Source organism: Episyrphus balteatus, chromosome 3 (assembly GCF_945859705.1).
Source record: "Episyrphus balteatus chromosome 3, idEpiBalt1.1, whole genome shotgun sequence".
Taxonomy (NCBI): Eukaryota; Metazoa; Arthropoda; class Insecta; order Diptera; family Syrphidae; genus Episyrphus; species Episyrphus balteatus.
In genome coordinates, this window is record NC_079136.1 from 74,813,297 (window position 1) to 74,832,237 (window position 18,941).

At 31.4% G+C, this 18,941-nt stretch overlaps 1 protein-coding gene across 1 annotated transcript; it reads left to right on the forward strand.

The window, feature by feature from the left end:
• The first annotated feature begins 2,173 nt into the window (after window positions 1-2,173).
• LOC129916886 (uncharacterized) lies at window positions 2,174-13,994 on the forward strand. Its single transcript, XM_055997084.1, has 7 exons — window positions 2,174-2,466; window positions 5,611-5,743; window positions 5,806-5,986; window positions 9,429-10,668; window positions 10,734-10,938; window positions 11,874-12,046; window positions 13,059-13,994. Exons 2-7 carry the CDS (start codon window positions 5,620-5,622, stop codon window positions 13,929-13,931), a joined length of 2,796 nt encoding a protein of 931 aa, XP_055853059.1. The 5' UTR covers window positions 2,174-2,466; window positions 5,611-5,619; the 3' UTR covers window positions 13,932-13,994.
• Window positions 13,995-18,941: the final 4,947 nt, after the last annotated feature.

The window sequence follows — 18,941 nt, forward strand, 5'->3', positions numbered from 1 at the left end:
GAATGTATTACCATGAATATGTATACTGTGGCTTGGTAGTTCTTCATGTAAAATTAGACTTAGGATTGATTTTCATTTTAAACTAACGAAAGCAAAATTTATGAGCGAGTAAATAAAGAAATAAACAAACAATTACAGCTGCGATGGAGAAGCTGAATAAATTTAAATTTAGTCACAGAAATATGAATTGAATTGTTATTTTATCAAAATTCTTTTATATCCCACTAGTATTACAAGACTATTGTAATTTGGAACATTTTGTAAATAAACAGTTTTCCGCTGATTCAGCTTGTGATCACTAGTGCGATATCTTCATTTCTATTTCTTCTTTTTCTTTGTTTAATGTGAACCGCTGTAAGAAATTAGTGAATGAACCTTTGAATCTGTAATAACTATAATACTGTTATAACAGACTGAACCGCTGTAAGGGCCAGTTGTTCAAACGTGGTTCAGCCTCGGATCAAGAAATTAACTCGCTGATTTCGGAGGATTAGCAGTGGATCAACTTTCAGTGTTCAGTGTGTGAACCTCTAAATCTGTTATAACTTTAATACTGTTATAAAAAAAAAAGAAGTTGAAGCTGATTAACTTTAATCAAGTGGATCGCTCTTGTTATAACATTATTTGAGGGAATGCTTAGGTTGAGAAAAATCTCAACTTGAGCATCGACTATGAATTGCGCTCTAAAGTATTTGCATCTATAAATCTGTTATAACTGTAATACTGTTATACAAAGAGAAGGTTATTATAATGTGATCAAGTTTTGTCTGAATATTCTATCCAGTTATATATAGAGCTTAGTTGTTAAAAGAAGCACTTTTATAATCAATTCATCTCTTTCTTTCTTTTGAGAAAAGTATACGCGGGTACAGTACTCAGTGCAACATCTTTAATGTGATATGTCTGTGGCGTAAGAAGATTTTTTTAGACCTACAATCTAATTCATGCTTGAATGTTTTATCTATATAAAGTCAGAACTATAATTGTCGGATCGTCGGATGAAAACGGAGGGGAACAGCGCTCGCAACCGCACTCGACGAAAGAAAACTTGTCGAAAATACAAAGAAAACAACAACAATTGACAGTAGCTTCCGACTCCATCCGCCAATTATGGTTCTGCCTTAAAGCAACAAATACAACACTTAACCATAGATAAATAACTACCAGGATCGGAAGCTTTCGTATGTTTTATCTGTGGAAACTTCATATAAAAAATTAATTGGATAAAGCCATAACTACAATGACCTAAAAAGTGAAAAAGTGGGAATTTTACAAAAGTAACATTTTTTTATTTCTTTCTAGAGCTATTTGTTTTTGGAAAAAAACTACAAAAAATGTTTTTTTAAACCAAAAAATAATCTTTCTGCATCATTATTTTTAATTTTGTGTCCAGAAAAACTGTCACAAAATGAGTTTTAAAATTTTCACTTTTTGACTTTTTTCAAAAAGTGGCCGTTGTAGTTATACCTCAAAGTCTTGTAGCCAAATCATTTCGTAAAACTACAGTGCAAGTTAAACAGAATTCTGTATTACTTGCACATATAAATATATTATATATATATATATATAAAATCTATTTGTTTTTGTAAACCTTTTCTCCATTTCAGAAATGTCAAATTAGAGAAAGAAAAGAAAAAGACATCTGTTGAAATAGCCTAATAAAGCTTTCTTTATGTCGTTTTCCAAAATTCAAGGAGTGACACTCCTAGCTATATAATCACTCCAAAAGGAGTAATTTCAAATTCCAAAATTGAAAAAGGAGTGAATTTTTGGAGTGAATTCTTCACTCCCAAAATTTTGAGGGAGTGACGGAGTGATTACCAATACTTCTACATTTGACTTCATGTACTGCTTGCCAAATTGTTGGGTGGTTGTTTTAACTTTTTTTTGTGAAGGAAATTATATTTATTTACAAAAAAAATCAATAAAGTATTGTAAAAAATCACTAAAAGTGAATTTAAAAGATTGTGTTATTATTTTATTCATTATTTCGTATTACAAACACATGCAAAGCAAACGTCAAATCACTCCACTTGTCAAATTCTTCGTGAACAAATTCCAAAATTGCACGAAAAAGGAGTGATTCACTCCCGTAATTTTGGAAAACGACATTAGAGAACTGTGTCTGATCCCCACTATATAAAGTCTATGGTTTAACCTGAACCTGTCAAATTTTACCAAATATTCAGGTGGTAAAATGTCAATCAGCTGAAATGATAAGATAAAATAAAATGAATTTCCACCAAAAGCAAAGTAAATAATTACATTTTGTATGAGAAATAAAACAAAAATTATTGAGTAATTTGTAATCGAATAATATATCTTTGGTGTTGCAAATCCAATGAAAACAAAGTAAAAAAATCCATTTAAAATAGCCGATCACTTAACTAACGGTCTGAAAACCAAGTTTCCTATTTGTTTAACAACACTTATTTTTCCTTGAAAGCAACTTTTTCAGTAATTAAGGTAAGTGTTTTACGTAATTTTTGTTATTTTATTGATAGGTGTATGTTAATCTATCCGCAACATTCAATTAAAATATGTATCAATTCTGTACACACCAAGATCTAGAAAACAAGGATGAATGTTTTCCATTTGTTTTCGAGATGTTAGTCTAAAATTACGTCTTAAAAAACATAATAGCAAAGGCACACAAGCGAGTGACACCCCCGATAACACGTTTGACGAATATTGGACCAACTCGCTTGTGTTCTTACAATGCTAAATGAGCAATAGCATAAACATGTCAGTACTAGAAATAATAGTCCCAATAATCCTAATCAAAGGTCCTTACAAAAGCAACAGTAATAAAGACATTACTGATTGCTATTCATAGAAGCCCTTTTAGAGTAAGACACTTGAACCACAGGTTCTGTGCAAGTATATTGCTGCATACGTCTAGGTTTTCACGGACATGTACTCTTTTTTGACTGTGTGGTGGACGTGCGGGATAGTTTGTATTAATTGTCCGGGATTGTACTCTTTTCAACCCTTCAAGAATCTCAATACTTGCATGCTCCGTATTTATTTTTGTTTATTTCTGTTTAATTTTTGTATTTTGTGTTCCAATTTTAATTTGCTTGATTTTATCTGTTTAATTTTTTCATTTTCTGTTCCAATAAAATCGAAACTCAAAAATTAGCGTATTATACCCACTTTTCACGAGTCGATTTTAGCCGCACGATAGGTCGGTCGACTAGGATTTGTGGATTGTCACTTTAGTCGCCTGCGACTTACGTTCAAACGAATCTTTATAAATGCTAGTATTTAGTTAAAAATCGCAGTATTTCTGAGGGAATTCCGAATTTTGTATGCAACTTTAGGTTTAGAGCTAGAAAATTAACACTAAAAAAAAAAACCATTGTAATGGTTCTGCAATCTATAAAATATGTGTATACCTACATTTTTTTAGTGAGAAGATTAATTTTCCAATTTTATTAGTAATTTAATAATCCCTTATTGTAAAACACATTGGTTTTTAACGGCATTTTATATTTTTATTTTACTGAAAAATGGCTTGCAATTTTTTTTATTATTTGCCAAAGCTTGTCTCAAGATGATCTTTACTTAAATCTTAACCCTTTCGGACCCAGCGTTAATCTCATGTAACATATATTTGAAAATTCGTAAGAAATATCAAAAGTACAAAAAGATAGCCAAATATCATACTTTAAATTTTTTTTTATCGAAAAAGGGACTGAAATTCACATTTTTTTTTACAAAATATTTTGTTTTATATATGGTCATAATTTAGAAAAAAAGATATAAAAAAAATTTGTAACACTCGAGGACTGCCGCTGTAAAGCTATTGCATTTTTTATCAACTTATGCAATTATAATTTGTTTACCTACACTACACAAAAACAATGATTATGTTATGTATCTACCTATCAATTCATATACCTACTCCTACAACGACAAGGTCACATTTGAAAACATGCATACACACAATCTCATGTCATAAACTTCTCCAGATCAAAAAATAAGAAAACACAAGAATACTTTTTCTCTTCTGATTTAATATTGCAATCGCAATGCAACGCTTTACTCGTTCACAAATCACAAAAAGTTGAACAAGAAACAGAAGAATGGGAAGAGAAAACAAAAGAAAAGAAAATACAGATACATAATTTGTTTTGCTCCTGATTTTTTCTGCAGACACACCATTTATGGTCTTCTTCCTTACTCCTCTCTTTGTTTTCTGAACCAAAACCATTCACACATCCATGCAAGCTTCGTACAATCGTACCATATGCATATACACACGTTTAGCGAATTACCTAAGTGTGTGGTGTAATAATTTTTCGTTACGAAATTTCGCTCCACATGCCCTGCGTTAAAATCTATGCAATAGCTTAAAACGTTAATCCAGAAAGTGTTTTGTTTTTTTGGCTTAGGAGAAGTACCATACATTATTTTTCTATAAAAAATTATTTTCCCAGATGTCCGACTTTTTTTGGTGGTCATAGGCAGTGCATGTTACTTACATGTAACATGAGAGTAACACATTAGTTTTACAATTTTTTATTTTGGAAAATAACTTTTTGCTATTAATATTAATATTTCATAGTTGTGATGTTTTTGACACCATAATACTGAAAAAACATTTTTAAATATTGATTTTCATAGCTTGGGTTCGAAAGGGATAAAAAGATCGTTTTGTTTTAATTTTTTTTAAATAAAACTATGCATTCGATTTGTCCTAGTTTTGTACCCTTTTTTAAGTCCTTATGTGTCCGGTAAAGTCCGGGATTTTGCATCTCGCTTACAAGTGTCGTCAAAATATATCTGGCAACCCTAGCGCAAGACAAACTGGCTTCAATCCCTGGTCCTGGCACACTGAATAGATAGGGCCAGGGCCGGCCCAATCCAAACAAGCGCCCTGTGCAAACCTAAGCTTTGGTGATCTCATTTCAAGTAGTTCGTTTCCCATAAGGTAGTCTTTTGAATGTTTTTTTTTTTTTCTAATAACTTATCTCTAGTATGTAGAAAAATGGTGGTTAGCGTTGGTAACCACTGTGACTGTAGGAACAAAAAATCACCATCCTGTAACAATATTTAAATTAATATTTAATTCAAAATTATAACAAAATTGTAATTATTATTCAATATTTGAACAACTTCAACTAAAAGTTGAAGTTGATAATTTCTCTTAGCAAAGTAGACTTTATTTCGTTCTTAAGAATTGATTGATAAATATTTTAAAACCACCCTTAAATATTCTGTGTAATAATTCGTTACTGTGGTGGTATTGATAGTTGAAGCCAAAATTGTGGTTTTTGGTTTAATGAATTATATTAAAGTTAAACAAAAATCGTATTAATTTTTAAGCTAGCATTTTTGCTATAGTGAGTTATAAACTTGATTTGGTTGCTTGGCAAAATTGTAAACTAAAAAGATCGATTGATAAAATAAAAAATATCGTTCACAATATGGGTTCACTGTAGCAAAATTCATTTTTAATGATCAACTATAAAAAAAAGTCGTCTATCGACAGATAAACGACACTCACAATAAAGGGTATATCAATTATTGTTTATATATTGAATTGTATTTAATGAATTTATTAATTTTAATTTTTTAAAATAAAATTTAATTCTTTTGTTACAGAGTTCAAAAATGGACTCCGAGTACACCTTGTCTCAAAAACTTGAGACAGTTTTGAACGGCTTTCTTCTTCCAGGTTTTTGCAATGCAAGTTCCGCTGATTTTGAGCTATTAGCTACTTATTTGGGGAAAAAAGGTAATAGTTCTTGCTTAAGATATTTTTGGAATTCTAGATATATTTTTAAAATTTTTTTTTAGAACATGAACCATTGTTAGAAACACCTGTTGTGGCTTGGATCGATCGATGCGTCAACATACTTCTAACAAATTTTCGAGCAGTTCATCATACCGTTGTATCACTTATGTTTAAGCTCTCTGCTATTTGTGCCGAAAATGAATGGCTTATGATTGGTCTGCGTGAAAAACAAATTTTGGAAAAGTGAGTAAAAAGTACTGTAGATTTTTGTTTTTTTTTTTTTACGTAAAACGACAATGGGCCTACGACGACTATTACAGAGTTTGTCAATCGTATCGTGTCGTTCGCATCTCAATGTGACAGTTTCCACATTTAGGGTGATTTAATTTAAAGATCGACTAGCACGAATGCAAACAAAACCTGTTTTATTTTCCAGCCTATATCCCCCACTTAATAATTATGACCAAATTTATGTGTTAGAAGCATGTTTGTGCTCAAAAAAATGATCTAAAAATCACAGCCATTTTGAAAAACACGTAACTAATAATGTCTCGTGAACGACTGCTCACATAACTCTTGCTTCTGGTTTATAGTTGTAAAAAAACCATGAACACCCATATACTTTGCGGTGATATAACTCAGATATTATGGTCGTGTTTTAGTGGTAACTCAGTACTTAGCTGAGTAAACCTTTTATAATAAACAACAATGAACTATATGTATTTTTTATTTGTTATTAATAATCCTTTGTTAACGGGTGACAAATCTTAAAGTTAAGAACAAAAATTTCTCAGTAAACCACAACAATCGAATACTTTTGTTTATCCTTAGCAATCATTTGTTGTTTGTCGTGCAAAGTTTTATTGAGCTAAGTACTGAATAACCACAAAAACACGGCTTCTAACTCTAATACGAACATGGTGTCCGCTAAATTAGAAAGTCAGAGAACACAATTTTGGTTAGGGAATTCAGGGAATTTGACAAGCGCTAAGGGATAAGATATTTCACTTTTAAACATTATGTATAAGAAACTTTTTTCTGACAAAACATTTCGTTAAGATGACATCTCTGTTCAATATTATTCATTTCATATCTTTTGCCAGACCTATAAACTAATAAGTCAAAAAATTGAGTGAAGTGCAACTTACTAGACTTGAGTTGGTTATTTACAATGAACATGGACGCCAGTTGTTTTTCGTAGTCATACAAAAGCAACAATACCGCTAAGTATGCCACATACAACTGGGTCGCACAGACCCTCTCTAATATGAAAAAAAATCTTTGTAAAAACACATGGCAATTGAAATTGAGTTCCAAAAGTATGCTATTTCATTTCTTTTATTAAATTAAAATACATTTTTAGAAAAAAAAAATCAAAATTATTACGAGCCGTTTTTTTTAGAAAATTAGAGAAAATTAGACAAAAAAAAACGGTTCTATGGCGTTTTCGAGCCGTTTTCGAGAAAATTAATCTTTTCAAAAATTTGTATATGACAGGTACCTTTATTTTTGGTTCAAAAACCTCCCTGGTGAGTCCCAAAAAAACGCTATACGCGATTTTTGATGTTAGGGGCGGGTGGGAACGGCTCAACGTTTATAAGTTGGTAGATAACCTTCGCATTTGTAAAGATAATTGAATGAAATAAAATTTATTATTTTGTTAATAAACAAGGCTTCAAATATTTGATCTTATAATTTCTTAATTTGAGCAATTGTAATTTAGAGAGTATAAAAGAAGGTAATTTTGGTCGTTATTTTAGTGCGACCTTTTTGTTTTATGTTTGTTTCAGACTAAAAATTTTGGATTGAGATTGAATCAAACAACGAAGTAAAGCTATTTTGAGAAACAAAAATTTTGTTTTTAATAAAAAAAACATGCATGCATTGACTAAACCCCTGGTCCTAGAAAAATGGTTTATACCTATTTGAAAACGTTGTTTAATGCAGACAAAAAACTCATAAAAAAATGGCATCAAAAGCCAACACATACCTATTTCAAATGAGAAAAAACTTTAACCGTCTTAGGGCGCCATCTAGTGTCAAAATAAAAATCTGAAAAATTAGAGGATTTTTTTTTTTATTATTTAGAAACAGTTTTTCCACTTGTATAATGTATACCTACATGCATTCGTATGTCACCCCGCACCCGTGAGAATAGAAGAGGTAAGAGAAAGGTTTAAACCTTTCTCTAAGGGCGTGAGTGCGATGACGATCTCACAAAGAGACTGAAAACCAACATCCTGAGAGAAAAAAAAAACAGAATTCAATGGCGAGTTTGGCAATTCAAAAAGAGAGCGAAACACATTCACTAATACACACAAATGCTATTACATGAGTTCTGACTTCGCAAAAAAAGGGAACCCAGTCTTAATTGTGCCCTTAATTATGAAAGTGGACTAAGTCACTCCTAAAAATGGCATCAAATCTAGCCTAAAAATAATTATTATTTAAGGGGTAAATTTTGTTTGAAAGCGAAATTGCAGTTAATAAACATCTTTATTGCTCCTCTAGTGATTTCATAAAATAAATATAATTAAATCGTTATACGAAAATTATTATGTAAGTTTTTCTTCAAACAATGCAAAAAGTGACTTAGTCCACTTTCATAATCATGGGCACAATTGTCTTATGTAACAACAAATAGAAGGGAGACAATAAGAAACCACCTTTTAAACTTTATTTTTTTACTTTTTATCCCAATTAAATATATCAGCAAATACCTAGCTCAGAAGCTTACTAATATAATGATATTTACTAGTACATTGGATATATTTTTTTCTGGTGTGATATTCAAGAAATATTTAAAGTTTTTTCAACGTTTTTTTTAATTTTTTTGAGAAAAAAATTGCTCCGCGCAACAAAGGGTTAAATTATCAATAACTCAACAAGAGCTTAAAGATACTTATGGTGTTTTTGTTTGGTAAAAAATCAATTTATTTTTTGATCTAAATCTGTCAAAAAAAAAAAACAATTTTTGATCTGTTCAACTACAATTAAGTAGTCGCAACAACAGTTTTTTGTCAGATTTAGATCAAAAAATAAATTGATTTTTTAACAAACGAAAACACCATTAGGTCTGTTTAATGAATGTGATCGGCACAGAAAAGATCCGAAAAGTACAGGTTTGTGTGTTTCATGAAGGGAAACCTTACCCTTAACTGTTCTCCAAACTGTCATTTTGTGTTTCATGAAGTTTTCCAGCACAGATTAGTTCAAGTTTTTCTGCTCCTATTTTTGAGGTAGAGCAAACGAGTGAGAAGTGTCAAACAGCAACTGATTTGTTTTATTCTTACAAAGAAATATTTAAATAAATTCAAAATAATGGAAATTTGTTAAAAATCTTCTTAATATGAAGAAAAATTAAAAATGTGAACAAATATTCTGATTAATTATAATTTATTTGAATGAAAACTCATAACAAAAAAATTTATTTTAATTTTAAGTTTTAAAACTGATAGACAAAAGTCATTCCTATAAAATAGGAAGGTGTACTTTTCTGATATTTTTTGTTCTGACAGTTTTCAAGAATTTGCGCTGTTCTGATCTTTTCTGTTCCAGTTTTTCTTCATTAAACAGACCTATTATTGTTCTTATTTTTTTTTTTTATTTTATCTCATTAATTAATAATTACATTTTAAACTTTTTTTCTTGTTTATTTTTAATGTTTTTTTTTTATTACTTACAGAATCACAATAATAGTAAAGGATAATGTCGAAAAATTCACGGCTTCAAATAAACTTGGCCATATTCGTTTGTTAACCGCAGTATCTAAGCACAACGTCGGCCTAAGATGGATAAAAGAAAGCAAATCGTGGTTTTACATTGTCAAATACTGTTGCGAAAATCATACTCTTTACGTTGTGCGGGAAGCATCTTTATTGATATATGACATTTTATATAAATTTTCGGCGAAAAATTATGACACAGAATTCTGTTTAGAAATAATTGATGAAATACTTAAGCCAATTGATCAAGGCGTCTATCAAAACAGTTCAACTGTTGTATATGTTGATGACTCTAAAATTCAGAAAAGTCTTTGTCCTACTCTGGATTTAATTTCTCTGATCTTTCAAAAAACTCTAGACAGCAAGGAAAAGACTCCCATTGCACACTTGTGTGATGTGCACCATAAAATTGTAATGAACATTTGGAAACTAGCCAAAGTAACGCACAATGAGTATTTTCTTGGCAAAATTTTAAAAGCTCAAACAATGTATAACTTCGCAATGTTGGTCTACCAAAAATGGGATAGTGAAAAAATTGATCCTTGTGATTTCAATGAGTTTGGCGTGAATTTTTTCAACACAATGAAATTTTGCGTGTCTCGAAGAAGCTGTGTAAACTTCTTAAAACTTGCAAAGATGAATCATTTTCTTTGGAAAAAATTAGGATCCCGAGCTCCGTCAGAAATATTTATAGAAAACGATAGCATTCAATTTGAGAACCAGCTTATAATGTTTCATCTTATGCCTGTGTTGTGTATCGTTAAAACTCAACCTGAGGAAGAAAGTATATTCGATCAATACATAAAGAAACTATTTTCAATTTCCAGTGAATTCACAGTTAGAATATGTTATTCTTTTCGTGACATTTTGTTGGATTGCTCCGATTTTGCTGCACATTTAGCATATAAATCAATACATGGAGTTTTATCTATGAAAACTATTTTGAACAAAGATCAAGCTGTTGTTCTTTTTCAAGCTTTAGTGTACGTGCTCAAAGAATTTACAATAGGATCGAATGAAAGTTCTATTGCGTTGCCCACAGATCCTGCTCAAAGACTTCCGCAAGTTTTGTATGCAACTTTAGCTTGTCTGTACACTTTAGTTGAAGGATTTGATATAACATGGAAAGAATCAATTGAAAGTATGTGCTTGATGGATATCGTTTTAGATATTTTGAAAAAAGAAAACTTATCGTCATTGGTATGGTATTAATTTAAATTGATTTTTTTATTATTTATATTTAATTATTTGTTTTTTATTTTAAGACGGTAGTGCAATCAATTAAACTTGCTCAGCTATCAATTGAACATTTTCTATCTCCGAACATGGCATTATTAGTGGACAACTTAAAAGGATCCGGACTTCAAAACCTTGGACCAATTGTTATAAAAAATTTCCATAACATAGAATGGGAAGTTCGAGATAGTACTATTGAACTTGTGACATCAATTGTTTCAATATCTCGGTTAAGTATGTACATATTACTATTTATTTTTTTTTTTTACATACAAACGATTTCATTTGTTTAGTGATAAGAAAAATTCAGTTAATTACGTCACATCACCAAGATATTTTTTAAGGGAAACTGACATTTGAGGGGAAATGAAAAATCCGTCAAGAGAATCATTGTCATGAAAAAGTGTATCTCATCTTTGCCTTTGGCGAAAAAAAAATTGAGCTCATCTTTCGTTTTTAAAATAGAAGCATTTCAAAAGTTGTCTAATGTCAAATTTTCTTCTTTTTAGCGTTTTTCTCCTAAGGGGGTAATATCATAAAAATAATATTATGAACATATTTTAGATCACGCACTAATCGGTTTAAATACAACACATCGTTCAAGAAATATTTTTTTTTAAGAATTTCTTACAAAATCGAATAGACATTTTATTCTTCTCGTGCTGTAAACATAAACATTAATTTCTTCAAAGAGTCCAAGCGCTAATACCGGGGTTCATGAACGTATTGTATAATACGTCCATGCCGGGGTTAGTCCTAAAGTTATGTCGAATTTCTTTTTAAAAAAGTTTAAAGTTTGTTCTATAAATCGCCTCAAGATCACTTTAAATTCGATTAGTACCCAAAGTGGTATCAACTCATTTTTTACCCATGAACTAAGTCCTAGTACTGTCAATTTAGCACCGAGTACTAGCTGGAACCCTGTTTTAGTTAGCTTTTCCTGGTTTTATACCAATCGTTAGACAAACTTCGCGCTTACCTTTCGGTGAATTTTTTCTGTACAATCTTTTTTACACTTTTTGAGAGTTAAACTCTTCATATCTTGAGCTCCAAATTTTAGAATTTTGTATTTGTCACAGAAAACTTTGCTTCTGTATTTTTTGTATTTCAAATTTTTACTTCCATTTCAAAAGTATGAACAACAAAATATTCTTTTTTTTTATTTACAGAGTTCCCTGCTTTTCAACAATACATTCTCGAAAACAATATTTGTCCGTTAGTTTTCGATATCGTGCATAATGATCAGGAATCTTATGTACGTGCAACTGCCCTTAAATGCTTAACACAAATGATTGCTGTAAATTTACTATGGGAAAAAAGTCTCACCAATTTAAATCTGGTTGTAAGTATTTTATTTTTTTTGTATTTTAAATATTTGAAAATATCTAGTATCGTCTCGAGATATCGCTTTTGAGATACGTATCTTGCTTTGTAAATTAGCTATCCCTATAGCCCCGGCAGAAAGACTGTACTCATCGAGCTAAAGAAAATTTAAAACTGGAAGTGAAAATGAAAATAGATTATTAGTAGTTACGAAAACCACAGGTCTGCATCGCTCCCTTAAAACCATAGATACCGAAAGTGATGCATCGATCTGGATAAAGCCATGAACTGTCTTATATAATCTCTTTATTATTTTTTTTATAAGGAGAAATCGCTAACATTTAAGGTGTCTTAGGTTTTTGTGCCATTTTTCGTTTGGCAATTTCTCCTACCATATAGTAAAAGGCTTTAATTCTTTCAATCAAATCATCTAAATGTCTTTTTGTCAAGAGTTTTTAGACCTCATTTTCTTCTTACTTCGCGGTTGTGTTGGAACGTTGTATGATATTGCCTTTTTGACTGCGTTCTCAGGATCTCTCCCATAGAGCAGGTATACCTCGAGACTTCGGAGTGTTTTTCTCTTTGACTCTACAAGCTGAAATGATCGATTTCTCCTTTCAACAAAACCAACCTAGTCGGTCGTGTTTTTTTTTTAGAGAAGGTATTTTTAACATCCTTGGATATTCGTAGTTCGTACTTCTAATTCGATCAAGCTTTGTAACTCCTGCCGTCATACAATGAATCTTTGTCTCCGTTGTCGTGAACTTATTCTCATACTTTCTGTATATTGTCCAACATTGCTAGTGTTAGACGCACAACCACGGTGTAGAGCCTTCCTTTCAGCTTAGAGGATATTTTTTGATCACAGCTATTATTTATCAGTTTACTGCATTTTTAGAGAGTCTTAAAGAAATTCGTATCAACGCAAACCCCTTATTGTTAATAGTTAATGCATCCAAATAACTAAATTTTATTTGATTTTATATTTATTTGAGGTCAACTTATAGCAATTATATTTTTATTTATTCTAGACCTATCTATTGGAGATGATTTGCAATGAAAGCGAAGGTATTGTTAGAAAGGAAGCAATAACATGCGTGACGCAAATGTACATACATAACCGAATACAGGCCACCAATAAAAAATCATTGTATTGTACACTTGCGCACATCGGTGTCAATGATTTATACTGGGAAGTAAAAGTAGCTGCTATTAACTTCTGGGAAACAGTTATCCATACACTATTTACGAACCAAGGAATGATAGATGGTACTTTTCCAACAGTAACATTTTCAAAAGAAAAGAAAAAAATTGTAACTTTAACAGAAACAGAAATTATTTTAAGGATTAAAAAAATCCTGATCGAACTATCTGAAATTGGCTGCTTAAATGTTATTCTTAAATGTCTAAATGATGATTGTGATTTAGAAGTCGTAAAAGTAGCTGTTGTGGTTGTAAAAGCATTATTTCAAAAACTAGATAAATACAATTATGAAAAAGCGTTAACTGACGATTTGTCTCGTCCTGAAGTCGAAAAACATTCCAATCTAGATACAGTTTCTAATAATAAACATCTAAGAACAGAAAGTAATGGAAATACTACTAAAAATATAAATACAAATAACAACGTTATTGATGATATTGTATCTACAAAAGACAGCCAGTTACTCTCTAGTTGTTATAAGGAAACAGGTGAATGTACTAAAAATAATGTAAAAAAACAAAATACATTCGTTGTTGTAACTCCTAAAGAATTTGTTATGCAGCTAAAAGGGGTCGATTTTGATAAGATAATTGAAAATCGTAAGAATTGGTTCTATTCCTCAGAAAGCTTATCGACTTTCTTGGATGATTTGTTACTTTCTAGTAATATTCGAGACTCTATACATGCTGATTGTTACTAGAATAAAATCTACAATTCGCCTTAAAGTATTTTTAAATAAATTTACATGGAATTTGTTGTATAAATTAGGTACAAATATTCATTTTTTTATAAAACTTATTTTAATGAAAAATATTTTTTTTAATCAATCATAAAATAAAGTTCTTTTGTCAAATAAATAAAAATTTTTTTTCAAACATTTTCCAATAAGGTGAAAAAAAAGGTTTAAAATAAAGTATCACAAGAGTGCTTGATTTTGTGACCCATTTAAGTTAACTACTTTCAGTTAGAACTAGTCGAATTGGAATACCAGAATTTGCAAGGACGAAGCGAAGAAGTAGAGCCACCAAATTTATCGGGAGCTGGAAGAAACTTCTACCCCGACTGCTCGTGCTATTCAAAGTTACGATAGAACACGAATAGTTAGTTAACAATGCTCAATATTCTTATCTCTAAGCTTTTGTTATAAGTGGTTATCGCATGCCTAATCAATGGAGGGAAAGTAACCTTTTTCCAATCTACTAAGAGAGGGGACAATTTCTGTCTCTATTTAATCAATAGAAAAAGATAGAGACACGTAGCAACCATACGTTAACGAACGTATGCCGTGCTTCGGCCCATGGTATACGCAGATCGATCTTAATTTTAGCTCCCATACAAATTATCAAAATTTAGACGAGCTAAAATTCATCCCATACAAAATATCGATAATTTGTATGGGTGCTTTATTTCGGCTAAAATTTATGGCTCAACTTTCCTTTAGGGGCGCACGAATTTTAATACGCGAATAATTTTATTTGAAAGATTAATGACTAAAAGTAATACTAACAATTTTCAAGTTAGGAAACGTGTATTTATATTTTTAATTAATTTTTTAAAGTTCATTTTTTCATACAAAATGCATGCAAATGACGACCGCGAAGAAAAAAAAAAATTTTTTGAAGTTCTTTTTACAAGTCTCACAACTCACAAATAAACTCACAACTCTAGGCGTGCGCCCTTACTGGAAAGTCGCCCCAAATTTACCTCGATATGCGTACCAGGCTTATGATACTTTTTGGAAATTTTAAAAAGTGAAAATTTTCAAATTTATTTTATGATCGTATTTCCACCTGGTAAATATAAAACAAATGAAGATTAAATTTTGGTTCAAGAATAATTTTGTGGATATAAATTGAATGTGAACACGGCCTAATAGATCACCATTGAATGTTTTATCAATAGAAATCCAAAGATAAAACACACATCATGTATTTTTATTCTGCGAACACCTTATACAAAAATTTATGTAGTTTTCTATTTGCTGGTGTACAAATCTCAGATTTTGCACTGCAAATAGAATTATGAAATCTAGTTTTGTAATTGTGTACGAAATCTGTGAGTAGAAAAAAAACCTTTTTTAAAATAAAACAAGAACAAATGTTCAGACAAATGTCAAATAAAGGAGTGTATAACTATGTTCAACGAGGATTTTTCTAGATCAGAACAGGACAGGTTAGCACAGTTTCGTGAGAAACGTCAGAACAAGTTAGAACAGTCATTTAAACGTCAGTTGTCAAAAAAAAAAAACTAATTGTAAATTATACGAATTTTTTGTTTATAGTTTCTCGTTATTTTTTTCTAATTTTTTGTGTTTTTACTGCGAAAAATATAATTAAAAATTGTTTTTAGTTATAAAAACCACGAACGCCCGAGAAATATTCGCACAATGAAATCAAAACAAAAACAAAAAATGACAGCTTTGATTTTGACACTTCTCACGAATCTGTTCTAACCTGATCTGAATCAAAAGCAAGAACAGAAAATCCTGTTCTAAACTGTTCTAGGTTTGTTAATGAACAGCAAACTAGAACAGTTCAGCACAGAAAAAAAGTCAATAGTTGTGTTCACCGAGGATTTTTCTAGATCAGAACAGGACAGGACAGCACAGTTTCGTGAGAAACGTCAGAACAAGTTAGAACAGTCATTTAAACGTCAGTTGTCAAAATAAAAAAAAAAACAAACACATTGTAAATTATATGATTTTTTTGTTTATCTTTTCTCGTTAATTTTTTCTAGTTTTTTGTGTTTTAACTGCGAAAAATATAATAAAAAAGTGTTTTTAGTTTTTAAATATTCGCACAATTAAATCAAAACAAAAACAAAAAATGACATCTTTGATTTTGACACTTCTCACGAATCTGTTCTAACCTGATCTGACTCAAAAGCAAGAACAGAAAATCCTGTTCTAAACTGTTCTAGTTTTGTCAATGAACAGCAAACTAGAACAGTTCAGCACAGAAAAAATCTCAATGAACAGCAAAAAGCTGTACTTTTCTGCCTAGAACAGTCCAGCACAGCGTCAGTGAACAGAGCTTATGTGAAAGTGCGTGTGCTTGGATGTGTGAATCTTGATAAACATCCAGATTCAGATTTTTGTATCTCTACAATAGAAGCTGCGTTCCTTTGGAAATATTTATCTACTGCTTAGTACTTAAAACTACTTTGAACTACTTTTGCTATACTGAAAAAGTAGTTCAAAGCAGCTTTAAGTACTAAGCAGTAGATAAATATTTCCAAAGGAACGCAGCTAGTAAACGACATTAATTTTACCCTTCAAGCAAACAAGTCCGACCTCGGTCCGAATCCGCTCCGCCTCAGGCGGAGCTGAGTCCGACTTCGGCTCAGAAACGGGTCCGAAGGCGGCTCAAATTAGTATGGAAATTATAATCACCGCGGAGCCGATTTTATATGTATTGTTTTTTTCACCACGATTTCTCCTTCGACTTTGTGTTCATACACAAAAAGTTGCAACTCCGTTTTCTTGCTTGAAGAAGGTATCTGCAGACTGTGTTCAAAACAGGGACCCTTCAAGCAAACGAATCCGACCTCGGTCCAAATCCACTCCGCCTAAATCCGGGGTCGAAGTACGGCATCCGTTTGTTAACGTATGGTTGCTATGTGTCCCTATCTTCTTCTACCAATTGAATAGAGAGAACAATAAACAAAACGTTAACGTATGATCGTAATCGTGTGCGGTAATTCGACCCCCGACCACGACTACGAAACGGGTACCACGGACGCCCAAATTAGTATAGAAATTATAATCACCGCGGAGCCGATTTTATTTGTATTGATTTTTTCACCACGATTTCCCCTTCGACTTTGTGTTCATACACAAAAATTTGCAAGTGTGTGAGTGCAACCCCGTTTTTCCCGTTTTGAGGTCGGAGTGTCTTTTCTGAACTCAGTTTTCTTGCTTGAAGGGGATGTAACCGAATCCGTCAAAGCCAAATCTGACAAACCCGACCTCGATGAACATGACAGATACAAATTTTAAATTTACTAAAACATGGGTTGTTATTTCATTTTCGTATGAATTCATTAGCTAAATTGTTAATTATTGTTTAAAGACCCTTGTTCAATTGATTTTTTTTTTGTTAAAAAACATAACTTTATAGTTTTCAAAAATGATTTCTAATGGAAAAACAAATGTCAAGTTCATCAAAGTGGACAGTTTGTCGTTTTAGTACTTCTTTAAATCAAGCAAACTGGTCCGAATCGGCTCCGAAGTGAGTCCGACCTCGACTACGAAACAGGTCCCACGGTGGCTCAAATTAGTATGGAAATTATAATCACCGCGAAGCCAACTGCATATGTATTGGTGTGGTGAAAATCTCCACACCGAGAAAACGGAACCGAACTCTTACTCGATTCGGAGCAGCAAAAACATACCAGAAAAGGAATTGAAAAAGGAATGACGTTTGGCACCTGAAGCCATTTGCAACAACAAAAAGAACACAATTTATTTTTTTTTTCACTAAAAATTTTTCATTTTATTTTCGCAAACAAAAACACATATTTTAATAATTTTCTGTTGATATATGCTGTACTGGCCCACAGTACACATAATAAGGTAGTATATACCGAACGTTGTCAAAATTTGTTTGTCAAAAATGGGCACCAATCTGTCAGGTCGGCCTTTAATTTTTATATTTCAATCGCAGTAAACAGGAAATTTGTTTTTGTTTTAATTTATAAAATGTCATTTAAAAATAATATAAATTGAAAAATAACAAATTTTCTTCGTGTTTCAACGCGGAAAATGGTAAATAATTGTTTAAAAATTAGTGGTGTGCGTGGTTTATCGGTTTTTGTGCGTTTTTCGTCGGTATTTTAAACAATTAAGAATTCGGTAGCTGACATTGGTCGCCAAAGTGTCATGTTTTGACAATCTGGCGACCAATGTCAGTTCGGAATATACTACCTTTTTATGTGTACTGTGGTACTGGCCAACGGCTGGAGTGGTGTTTGATCTTCCTTGCATATAATTCCACAAATTATTGCATAATTGTGTAGCTGTTGAATGTTTGTGTTGTTTAATGCGGAGATTACCTACGGGAAACGTAAAATGATTAATTATTAACAAGAAAATTGCTATGCTTCATTTCAGCAATGTATACCTTTATTTTTGGTTGAAATATTACAATTTGTTAACAATATTAGGGGTATTCACGATCCGATGCAACTGGTCTTGTATCATTGCAAAAGTACAAAAGTGTAAAATCTTACAACACTACAACAACAAAATATACGGATTAAAATTTTACAACAGTCTTGCACTTTTGCTATACCCTAGACCTATTGCAAAATAAAAATACAATAGAGTAAAATTATTTTTGACAGATGGCAGCTCACCGTCGCGTCGCCCATGATAAACACTTTGTCTTTTTTATTCTGTTTATTATGGTTGTCGGCTTGTCGGTACTCATGTCCCGTAATTTAGTTTCTTTTGATGTAAAATAATTTGTGAAAATTAATTAAAGCGAACAAAACAAAGAATTAAATTATAAAAAATGGAAAAAAAGAAGAAGCAACAGTGGAGGAACAACCCTGTTAAAAAAAAAAACATCATGGATTTCATTCATGCTTCAATATTTACTATAGATAAGAGAAAGGGCGTTCACGACCTATTGTAAAAAAATAAAATTTTACATTTTTACTAGGCCTGTTGCATGAATACGCCTATTATAAAAATAAAAATTAATATATA

Bases quoted from the DNA above. Each gene is read 5' to 3' on its own strand.
- LOC129916886 (XM_055997084.1), top strand. From the start codon at position 5,620: ATGGACTCCGAGTACACCTTGTCTCAAAAACTTGAGACAGTTTTGAAC. The intron at 5,744-5,805 runs GTAATAGTTCTT...ATTTTTTTTTAG, and splicing joins TACTTATTTGGGGAAAAAAG to AACATGAACCATTGTTAGAA. The intron at 10,939-11,873 runs GTATGTACATAT...TTTTATTTACAG, and splicing joins TGTTTCAATATCTCGGTTAA to AGTTCCCTGCTTTTCAACAA.